This window comes from Setaria italica, chromosome VI (genome assembly GCF_000263155.2).
Source record: "Setaria italica strain Yugu1 chromosome VI, Setaria_italica_v2.0, whole genome shotgun sequence".
Classification (NCBI taxonomy): Eukaryota; Viridiplantae; Streptophyta; class Magnoliopsida; order Poales; family Poaceae; genus Setaria; species Setaria italica.
Genome location: NC_028455.1, coordinates 16255115 through 16267088, shown reverse-complemented (window position 1 = coordinate 16267088; position 11974 = coordinate 16255115). Strand labels below are relative to the sequence as shown.

Sequence of the window (11974 nt, the reverse complement as noted above, 5' to 3'; positions counted from 1 at the left end):
CCATTTTGTAAAATTGTAGATCCAACTGATGGTAGAACTCCAGTCATAAATCATTCTCCATATTTGCAGAATCACCATGTTTGATGTTTAGTAAATTCCGTAGATGCCAAATTCATCTCAAATTTGTTACAATAAATATTTTGTGTAGAGGGAAAGCTCCTGTAAAAATTTCATGTTCATATCTTAACAGATGCTCCATGAAACATTTATTGTTGTTGCATGTTAGCTTGTTTATTAATAATAATTATTACTAGGACTTGTAGGCTCATAAGAAATTAATTGTGCTTTTCTTCAGTAGCTTTATCAGTTGTAAAATGGTAGTTAAGTAGTACCAACATGACACCATCTATTATCTTGTGAATAGCAAAGTTCCAAGAATGTGATATACAATTTTCATATAAAATTTATCTATATCCGAGTTGATATGAATTAGTTATGATTTTTTAAAAGTATGATGCGGAGGAGTGTGCCGTTACCGCGGTCCAACCACCGCGGGCCGGCGGAGCTTACCGCCGGCTGGTTTTGCAACTTTCATCTGACTATATATTTTTGCAAAATGCTAAAATAAAAAATAAAAAAAATTCGACTGTCAGTCTGGCCGTCTTGCTTGTCGTGCTCGGCGGGCCGTGCACACCGCTCTTTCTTTGCCTCGAAGCGATCCCCCAGGACCCTCTCGGGAGGGGTCCCGGGCCTTCGTCCGTTCGCCACTCCCGGTTCCTTCCTGGAGGCTTCCTCCCGGGAAAGTTCTGTGCGGGTCGACGGGAACCTTGATCTTGGGCCTTCCACGTTTAAGGCTCGCCGTCTTCTCTTGGGCTTCATCGGCAGGGGCTTTTAGTAGGCCCCATAGGCCCCAATTCTTTTAGCACCTTATAAGGGAACCCTGTTTCCTTTAGTGCTGACAGGAGCCGAGTTGCGCGTTGTGCTGGAGAGCCGAGTTGAGAGCCTTTACCAGGCAGAGGAGCGAGCACTCGAGCAGGCATCGTCGGATCACTGGAGTTGCCACACGGCAGAAATCGAGGGAGGGTCCGCACGCAGCAACTTTGGGTAGCCTATACCATCCACGAAAGTGTTCGCCCTCTAATCTAAAATTTTCAGTATCATTCTTACGAAGCAAGAAGACATTGGCGGAACTGCACTAATGCAACTTGATCTATGCTGATAAAGTTTGCTTGCTCACGGGGATATGTTGAGTCATACGCGCACAGGCATATCTAGACTCCGGAATGCTGGTGGTGCTATGTGGGCAGTGCTATATATCTTTGTTCATTCTTTACTCTTCTTCAGTTCTACACTTCTACTAAGTTACAGTTAGCAGCATTTTTTTTCATTAGTGGATAGTGGATACAGTTAGAAGGTTAGTTGACTTTTCTGGTTCTAATTGATTTTCAACTTAAAACACATGAAAGATGGATAATATGTAGTATACGATGATTGGGCTAAGCGGATCGTTGATCGCTAACCTTTCAAAGGCCACACAAATGAAACTACATCCCAAACGAGAAAATATATAAATATATATGACAGGGAAATACTGATAAAGCATTTTAAGCTTATAAGTATTCCAATGCTAATGTTACAGTCGACGGATGTTCTCATCCTCACGGTTAATCCACACCGACCGTGATTTTTCAAAATCAAAATTAGTGTGGTTGAGTGCGTATAATTCATATTTTTCAAAAAGAAAAGGAAAAGAAAAGAGCATGTAATTGTCCATACGTCATAACCTTTTCTTTTACTCGAGGGACATGCCTTTCTCATACTTCCTGTGCTAAACCAAGTCACTTCTGAGTAGATGCTTTGTCAACACATGTTTAATCAAGCGCAGACTATAGACATCCTGACTCTTCGTTGTTTGTAGGTTGCCTAATTCTTTGTTACTTGTAAGCCCATTTTCAAAGCCACTGGATTTGCTTCGAGACACATCTGCGCCTACTTTTATTTTTCTTAAAATTGTATAACAAATTCATGCAAAAGATATCGGCAATGCACTTCCTATCTGTCACAACCTAAACTAGTCCATAAAAATTTCGGCTAATTTTTTCCTTAAATTTGATGATTTTGCCTTCCCCAATATTCCCCACCCCACCAACCATACTGGTTTTACTCACACCTCAAAACTCCAAAGCTACATTTTTGTAGGTTTATTTCAGCAAAAAATACTTTTACTCACACTTCAGCGAAAATAAAATATCAACTTTGACCTATTTTAATTTCACTCTGTTTATTCATCATAGAGAAAATAATTTCAGCTGCATTTCACGAAGATTTGCAAATTTAATTTGTGCCCACTACCATTTTTATTATTACTTCATCATAATATACACTACATGCCCTCTGCTCCAGGAAAATAATTTTGACTCATTCCACCAAATATCAGCAACATTGCACTAAAAGAATCCTCCAAAAATGTTGCTTGTATTGCTCCTGATTTGGACATAGATAGTCTCAGTAGAAGATATCGGCATGCATAATTCTCACAAATGCTGAAATGCAGCCAAATCAGTTTTACCCAAAAATTTTAAACCATGCACACACCAATATTAAATTCAAACCAAAACAGTTTTGTGTACTCGGCTCTGAGAGTATCAGTTGACTACTGAGAGCAGCACTAAATTTCTTCACTTTCCTTGGTTCTTACTTCATAATCAAAGCACGCATCATCAATAAGAACAGGTTGCTGATCGAGCACATTCAGCGGGACAGTTCTTCTAGGTTGCAGCTCGATCGCTTCCCCCACCTCGAAGTGGAAGGCCATAGCGACATGGCTTCTCTCTTCACGTCCACCATCTCTGCCTTCCTGCTCATCCTTCTCACCCATTCCGGGCACTGCCCGGCCGCTGCATTCTACCTCCCCGGAAGCTACCCCCAGCGGTACCGCCCTGGCGACACCCTGGCCGCCAAGGTGAACTCCCTGACCTCGCCGTCGTCGAAGCTCCCCTACCCCTACTACTCCCTCCCCTTCTGCGCTCCACAAGACGGCGTCCACCACGCCGCCGAGAGCCTCGGCGAGCTCCTCCTCGGCGACCGCATCGAGACGTCGCCGTACCGCTTCTCCATGCTCAACAACACCGCCCCGCTGTTCCTCTGCCGCACCGACCCCCTGACCCCCGGCGCCACCGAGCTCATCAAGTCCCGCATCGACGACACCTACCAGGTCAACCTCCTCCTCGACACGCTCCCCGTCATGCGCTACGTGAAGAGCCCGATTGCGCCCGACACGCTCCTCCGCTCCACCGGCTTCCCCGTCGGCGTGCGCGCCGACGACGGCGAGTACTACGTGTACAACCACCTCAAGCTCACCGTGCTGGTGAACAAGCAGAACGGCACCACCAGGGTGGAGACCTTGATGGCGACAGCCGACGGGGCGGAGCTGCTCAGCCTCAACGGCGGCAAGGACGGCGGCGGCGGTGGCTACACGGTCGTCGGGTTCGAGGTCGTCCCGTGCAGCGTGGACCACGACGCCGCGGCTGTCAGGGACAAGAGCATGTACGACGAGATCGCGTCGAAGGCCGCCGCCGGGTGCGACCCGTCGGTGGTCGGCATGCGCGTGCAGGGCAACCGGCCGCTGGTCTTCTCCTACGAGGTGGCCTTCGTGGAGAGCGGCATCGAGTGGCCGTCGCGCTGGGACGCGTACCTCGAGATGGGCGGAGCCAAGGTGCACTGGTTCTCCATCCTCAACTCCATCGTTGTGGTCGCGTTCCTGGCCGCCATCGTGCTCGTCATCCTGCTGCGAACCGTGCGGCGCGACCTCGCGCAGTACGAGGACCTGGGCGGCGAGTCGGGGGCGCAGGCGGACGAGCTGGTGGCCGGGTGGAAGCTCGTGGCCGGCGACGTGTTCCGGGAGCCCAGCCACCCGGTCCTCCTCTGCGTGCTCGTCGGCGACGGCGTGCGCATCCTGGGCATGGGCGTGGTCACCATCGTCTTCGCCGCGCTCGGGTTCATGTCCCCCGCGTGCCGCGGCGCGCTGGTCACCGGCATGCTCTGCTTCTACCTCGTCCTGGGCGTGGCCGCCGGGTACACCGCCGTGGCCGTGTGGAAGACGGTGCGGCGGGGCGACGCCGCCGGGTGGAAGTCCGTGGCGTGGCGCGCCTCCTTCGCCTTCCCCGGCGTCGGGTTCGCCGTGTTCACTGTGCTCAACTGCGTGCTCTGGTACAACGGCAGCACCGGCGCCGTGCCGTTCCTGCTGTTTCTCGTCATCCTCCTCCTGTGGTTCTTCGTGTCCGTGCCGCTCACCCTTGCCGGTGGCCTCGTCGCGTCCCGCGCCCGCCACGTCGAGTTCCCCGTCAAGACCAACAAGATCGCCCGGCAGGTGCCGGCGGCGCAGTGCTCGCCGTGGGTGTTCGTAGCGGTGGCCGGGACGCTGCCGTTCGGGACGCTGTTCATCGAACTCTTCTTCATCATGTCGAGCCTGTGGCTGGGCCGTGTCTACTACGTGTTCGGGTTCCTGCTGGTGGTGCTGGCGCTGCTGGTGACGGTGTGCGCCGAGGTGTCGGTGGTGCTCACGTACATGGGGCTGTGCGTGGAGGATTGGCGGTGGTGGTGGCGCGCCTTCTTCGCCTCCGGCTCCGTCGCGCTCTACATCCTGGGCTACGCCGTCTACTACCTGGTGTTCGACCTGCACAGCCTCGCCGGGCCGGTGTCCGCCGCCCTCTACGTCGGCTACTCACTGCTGATGGTGCTCGCCGTCATGCTCGCCACCGGCGCCGTCGGGCTCGGCGCGTCCTTCTGCTTCGTCCACTACCTCTTCTCCACCGTCAAGCTGGACTGATTCGTGTCGTACGAGTTGAGTTGCCGCGCGCAGTCATGTGCCGATGATGACCCTTTAGGGCCGTATATGTGTCGTGCTTTGATTTGTTTTTTAAATAAGAGTGTTGTGATCATTTTTTTTTGGGTATGGTTAGATCATGTACGGTAATATTTTTTATCGCAATTAACAATGAAATGAGTTTTAGCTACAAGTTGTTGAAATCAATAAGATTAATGGTTGTCAAAATCGCATATTCTAAATCAAGTTAGAAGTCCCGTAGCTAGATCACAAGATTGTAGGACAACCATATCGTAAAGATGGGTATCCTGGTAGGTTGGTACAAGTTCGATCAATATAGGTCATAAAATCGTATAACAGAATCGAAATATTGGCAATCATAATTAGCAATGTTTAACGTATGGCTTTCGCTTGTTTACTCCACATAAATAATAAAATTGTATAATATAATTGAGGTATCGACAAGCGTAGTTAGCAATGTTTGTGTGACTTTCTCTTGCTTACGATCTTATATGCACCACTTTGGTTATCTTGCTTAAGGCCATGGCCTATCGGTTTGACCTCGCCGTGCTTAAGATCTCAAGCTACGGCTTATAGGCTATGGCATCAAAGTGGTCCAAACTTTGCTTGATCCATCGTGCAACTCAACCTTTCCGTAGAATGGAGACGAGTTATCGTTCCTCTTCACACAAGAAAGGTGGCTTCTATTCAACTTGAACGAAGAAACAAGGAGACATTCGGCTGCACAAGTTCATAAGCACATGAATGTATACGAACCTACTGAATATACAATCCTACCAAACTTGGTAATACACATTCCTACCGAATGAAAAGTACAAACAGCAAATGTAGCATACACACAAAGGGAACAGGTATTCACAAAGCAATGACGACCGTAGTTCATACAGAGCAACCAGTTTATCACTATTACCAGATTGAGAATCCAGGATGAGAAGCAACGCTCTACACATAAGAAATACAGTTGCAGACGCTTGTACACGGCACAGTACCCAAAACAACCAGATGACTCAACTTCGAAAGAACAAAATAAATGAAATTTCCATCAGAGGTTGAAAGAAACAGGTGAAAAGTAATGTCAACAGAAGGTAATTCCTGTGCTACCGCTAGGGGCGTCAAAACCCGTTTCACCATCTCAGGGTGTTCCAAGGGTTTGCGCTCTCCCAGCGAACACCGATGTGATCTAAGGCAAACGCCTGTAACAGGTACACAACAAGAAGGATACATTGAAAGCGAAATGGTATAGGTTAATATTTATCCTTGGCTCCCAGTCCCTGTGACTTAGGTCGCCTTACCGCAGTCAAGGGGGTGGGAATGCCCTGGCCATCCCTCCCCAGCCCAGAGCCTGGAACAAACCCCATTTTTGCCATCATTTTGGATCCAAAACCCTTTGTGTGTCTCTCGAAGGAGCCAACACCACTAGTCTCCAGTGCCCGCACATTCCGCCTCAGCTCTGGCCTCACTTTACTTGGCTCTGATCTTGCTTTCATGGGTTCTGTCCTTGCCTTGATTGCCTCAGCCTCACTGTTGAATTCTACACCGAGTCCAAGAGATTTGGGACGATGGATGGCTTGTATTGGCTGCACTATACCTTGGCCATCTTTGCCAAGGCCAGTGCCCTCAATGAATCCCATTTTTGCCATCATTTTCGAACCAAAGCCCTTGGTGTGCACCTCAAAGGAGCCCAGCTCGGTGGTGTTGCTTTCAGCAGCTTTCCCAGGTGAGGTATGACCACCACTTGAGTCAACAGCTATTGTCTCTGTAACAGATTCTGCCATGGTGCCACACGAAACAAAAGATACAGGACGCTCGGCAAAGGAGACCTGTTTCTTGGAAGATGATTTCTTTCCAATGGATTCCCAATGTTTTGCTAGCTTTTCTGGAGCCGAAAGGCCCTTCCGTCCTGGGCCTTTAGAGCTCTCCCAGTTGACAGAAAAGTCCCCAGGCTCAGTCCCCAAAAGCTGAAATGAGTAATGTGAAGTGGTAAGATACCAGATATGAAACAATTAGAAGTAGCAAGGAGATTAACATCAAGAAGGGGGGGGGGGGGGGGGGGGGGGGGGAAATAGTGGCATATTTTGGGGAAAAAATAACATGATACATTTTGATCATAAATTGAACTTTTCAAGTTATATAATACAAGTACAAATTATATCATCTTCAGAAATGTCTAGAATTCATAAAAGAAGTGTGGAAAATAACGAACAAAGAAGGTACAGTATCTCTGAAAAAATTCCAAAGATAGCCCTACCTTTTCAAGTCGAACTTGACCATCTGCAGATGGCAAGGAAGACTGGCCAGTTAATGTCACAGTGACAAATCTGCAAGGCAGAATTTTTTTACTTTTACACAAGGTATAAGCTATATAAATGCAAAATAAACAGGGAAAAGTGTTGGCTCCAGACCATGAATATGATCCTTAAAGATAAATTCAATAGATAACAAAATAGACAGAAATACTCCAATAAGAATTTAATGTAAAAATGGTGGAAAAAATACATCCCTTGTTTAACTTTATTAGTCATAATTCAAGAAAGATAGTATACGAAATTAATCAGCCATAAGCACATCCGATTGAACACAGATCAAGTTATTTCATGGAAGATAAAAGAAAGGGTAATTGAGTAATTCAAATTGAAGGTACAGTAAGGTCACGGGAGGTGCAAAGTCCTGCAGCTCACTAACCCATAACCAAGCTGGCAATATAACCAGGTTATGGTAGTAGCTACATGCAAGGACACATCGCTTACGTATTTGTCCTTATCAGACAGTATGCACAATGAACACGACAAGAATGTCAGCGTCATATTTTCCGTATCAGTGCCCATGCAACAAAGGGAGTGGTTTGAGTAAGCCACTAAACCCTTTACCATCATCCACACAGGATGAACGGCTCATTGCAGGAGAAGTCATGCACCTTCCTACCTCAAGAGTTGACTTAAGATGATGTAGTAAAAGTAAAATCATAAATGGTTATTTGTGAATTAGTAAGGTGTAAGCAGGGATGGTAGCCTGCTCAGGAACCCTTTCCGTTAGTGCATGACCACTTTCAATGCAAAAATGTTCTGTGAATTCACTATCCTTGCAGGCTTGCAGTAAATCCCCATGGTTCTGACCAGGGATAAACTCACATGCAGTGATATGTGTGATCGGTGTCCTCTTCACTGCGCTGCAACATAAATCTCAAGGACTTTTAACATATTAAAAATGGAAAGAGTGCATTGCCATGAACATAACTCCCAATTTATAGCCATAAAAAAGTATTACTAGGGTTTATGAAATATTATATGACAAGATCATATATGATTATATGACCCTCCCCCAAATAAGTTACCTCTTCTTCCCTGAACCTTGACATCCGCTCTTCAATTGATAAATAGATGCAAGGCGTTGTACCTGCACAAGTAAACCAGAACTCAGAACATACATCAGCAAAAAGGAACGAGAATGTATAATAAATAACTAAATATGTGTAGAATCAATATCAATACAGTATTTTCATGATTTTTCAGGGCTAATGGCATATCTTTCGTTGTTACATCTGTTGTAATTTTTTTAATGTGTACCACTATTAATATAAATAGCGTGGACATGAACAGACTTCAATATTTGATTTAAAAGAAGTAACAGTCACAAACTGCCACAGCAAGTCCAAAGAGTTATTGGATGATGAACACCATTCATACCTGAGAACAGTCTCGAGTGTGCATTGGTTGAAAGCATAACATATCAACCTGGTCCACAACCATTTTCCTCAATTTCTGCAGACAGAAAAAGCAACAAACCACTCATCAAAAGAGCTTCTATGAATACTAAAAATAAAAAGATTAGCTATTAGTATCACAAAAACAGATCAGAGGTGACCACTAACCACATTTCATGCAATAAAATGTAAAAAGAGATCAAATGATACTATGTGCATAACCAAACAACAGAAAAGCAACATGGTAACATAGAAAAGTCATTCTTAAGGAATTTATCTGCAATGTATAAGAAACCAGCAGGTAAACATTGCAACTGCAAAGTAAAAACTGTATGATACAAAAATATGAACAATTGATAAGAAAAAAAAGATTGAATCAAAATCTTAATATTGGACAACGCAATTACTACAAGTTTCTTGCATTTGCTAAAGAACTTACCTTTGCCAAAGTTCAGTTCAAGTAAAGCACAGTGTCTCACCGTATTTATTTGCCCCAGGTCAACTCCTCTACTTAGCATTCTTTGCTGACGCTTCTTTGCAATGAGTTCCTTCCTATGCTTCTTTTTTTCACCTGAATCACATAATGAGCTAAGTTTACAACCCAGCTAAAAGCAAAATGTAGTGAAACAAAGGGATGTGAGAGGAAATAGGGGTTATATAGCATAATTGTAATGAAAGAAAACACGAATGTAGAAGGCTGTTTATGCAATCATAAATCATCTTGCAAGAACGAGAAAAAAAACATTCGTTATGCTTATCAGCCTTTACTTTGATATGAACATTTCAATTCATTAGATATGAATCAATAAACCACAAAGTGATAACATCAGCTAATTGTACTATATTTTTTAGAGATACTAAAATCACTACTGATGAACAGCATAACACAATTCAAAAAATCTAACAAATATTGCTTTCTACAACTTCTTTTGAAAGGCACCAATGAGAAATCGTGTTTCAATTCTACAACATCAAACCTCCATTCATAGCAATATCAAACTGCCAGCACTCTGATTTCAGAGCAGTTATCTCATAAAAAAGGGATTTATTTAACCACTTTCAGAGATGAAGTTTAAAAAAAAACATGGAGTGGTTTCACTACCCCATTTTAGGGGATCTCATTCCACTCTTCAACACTGAGAGACCTACAGATGATAGTTGTATGAGATCCTTAACTTTGAATTCACAGGGTGCTAATATATTCTTACTCTCCAGTGCATCTGGGGCTTCTAAGAATGTAAACAATGCCTCTAAGAAGGTTTCTACCTGACTAACACAACTTACTGCAGAAAACAAAGGAAAACATAGAGCAAACTGGAGAACATAATACCTGGCACACTATGATACTTTTTGCTCATCTGTATTCTCATCTTCAAATTAACAAACAACTTACTGCAGAAAACAAAGGAAAACACAGAGCAGACAAGAGAACGTAATACCTGGCACACTATGATACTTTTTGCTCTTCCTACCCTCATTGGGCCAGGACCGTGAGAGCTGAGAGGATGATGATCCTGTCTTCGACCCCTTCCTTGACCTGTTTGCCATCCGTACATCCTTCACCATGAACATATCCTCCAGTCCCATCACTCTCATACTTGGTACATCCCTATCACAAACCATTCCTTTTCCCTTCCGCCGTTCGGCCGAGTTTGGCCTCTTCATCCCATACTGCTCAGATGCAGTCATTAGTGCATAGCCCTCAAGCTTTTCCTTCCCCTTCTTCAGGAACCCATCCTCATCATCATCATCGTCATCTGTATCCATCTGCTCTGCAGGATCGGTATCACCCAAATTCATACCAGCGATCCACTTGCTGCTCAATAGCTCCTCACTCCCACCGATCCCCTCCATGTAATCAGCGACAACCTCATCATCAACTGAAGAGGAATCCCCAATGCTCAAATCCTCATCTGAATCTGACCCTAATGATTCACCATCGATCTCCGAGCCCCCCTCCTCATCCTCACTACCTTCCTCGTCACTTTCGCCATCATCATTCTCAAATCTCTCCCCGTCACCTGATTCGGACTCTGAATCCTCATCGGAGCCGCTCATCCCCTCCGATTCCGGCGATGAGATGTCCTCCGTGTAGATCCTGACTCCCCCAATCGACAAAAATCCCGGATTGCGATTCGCCTTCTGCTGCGGCTTCCGCTTGGGCGTCTTGAAGGAAGCATCTTCCTCCTCCAGCTCCTCCAATTCGAGGTCCATCGCCGCGTTGCCGCCATCCCGGAATCCTAGCCCGAGATGTACAGCCTCACCGGCCCCCTCCTCGTCCGCATCCTCGTCCTCGTGAAACCCGAGCCCGAGGCCGCCGACGAACTCGGGGCGGTACGAGTACACCGGGACGGAGGCGGCCGGATCGGCGCAGGGGGCGGTGTCGATGGTGACCTCCAGCGCCTGCGCTTCCCGCTCGGAGTGGGCGGAGCCCGGGCGGAGAGATGGGTAGCTGAACGGGACGGCGTGGGAGGAGTCGCCATCCGCGGTGGAGCCGCCGCGCCGGCCACCTCCGCCCTGCCCTCGCCCGCGGCCGCGACTGCACGAGGCGGGTGAGGAGGAGAAGGCGGCGGCGATGGAGGCCGGGGAGACGAAGGACGGGAGCTCGGGGACGGGGCGGCGCCTCCCGGCGCCGGCGCCGTGGCGGGGCCCGCCGGCGGTGGGGTTGCGCGCGTGGCGGCGCTTGCCGCCGGCCATGAGCGGCTAGGGTTGCGGTCTGCTCTGAGATTCGTGAGGCGGGCGCTGGCGGAGCCTACGCGTGTGCGGCGGCGCGTATTTGTAGCCCCTAGCGTTGGGGAGGAAAACAAGGGGGGAGGCGTGCGGCAGGCGTAAGCGGCAAAGCCGCTTTTGATGCCGCGGCGGGGTAGGGCATATGCGGCTCGCAGATGCTGCGGTTCGTTGGGTTGGATGGTTGGGGCGCGGGGGCGGAATGGACGGCCGGATCGTGCCGGGCGGCCGATGCGCTGGGACCGGGCAATAGGCAGCACGTGTATCAGAGGGGGTGTACGCCTGAACGATGCTTGTGAGGCACGGCAACATGCGATCACGTGGGATCGTACCATAGTGGTGGGTCAATGTGTTAATCCGCTGGGTTTGATACCTGATGCTAAACTTGAATAGTATTACATTAGATGTTTGGATGTTAATTAAGAGAATTAAACATGAGCTAATTATAAACTAATTGTAGAATCCTGTGCTAATTCGCGAGACGAATCTATTAAACCTAATTAATTTATCATTAGCAAATGGTTACTGTAGCACCACATTGTCAAATTATGGACTAATTAGGCTTAATAAATTCGTCTTGCGAATTAGACATCTGTGCAATTAGTTTTGTAATTAGCCTATGTTTAATACTTCTAATTAGCGTCCAAACATCTGATATGACATGTGCTAAATTTTAGCAGGGAATATCAAACAGGCCTTCCGTACCATTAAAAAAAAACTCAATTTGAGAACAATGCTGATAAGGAACTCCAGTATAGCTG

The 11974-nt window shown here is 46.9% G+C and overlaps 2 protein-coding genes across 2 annotated transcripts; one reads left to right on the top strand and one right to left on the bottom strand.

Annotated features, from left to right (window-relative positions):
* Positions 1 to 2712: 2712 nt before the first annotated feature.
* LOC101758833 (transmembrane 9 superfamily member 11) lies at positions 2713 to 4946 on the top strand. The gene has a single exon (XM_004973124.3). It carries the CDS (start codon positions 2762 to 2764, stop codon positions 4766 to 4768), a length of 2007 nt encoding a protein of 668 aa, XP_004973181.1. The 5' UTR covers positions 2713 to 2761; the 3' UTR covers positions 4769 to 4946.
* A 694-nt stretch (positions 4947 to 5640) lies between these two features.
* LOC101758421 lies at positions 5641 to 11183 on the bottom strand. The gene is made up of 6 exons (XM_004973123.4): positions 9926 to 11183; positions 8966 to 9057; positions 8470 to 8544; positions 8118 to 8179; positions 7035 to 7104; positions 5641 to 6744 (listed from the first exon to the last, which is right to left on the bottom strand). The coding sequence occupies exons 1-6, from the start codon at positions 11181 to 11183 to the stop codon at positions 6031 to 6033; spliced, it is 2271 nt and encodes a 756-aa protein (XP_004973180.1). The 3' UTR covers positions 5641 to 6030.
* Positions 11184 to 11974: the final 791 nt, after the last annotated feature.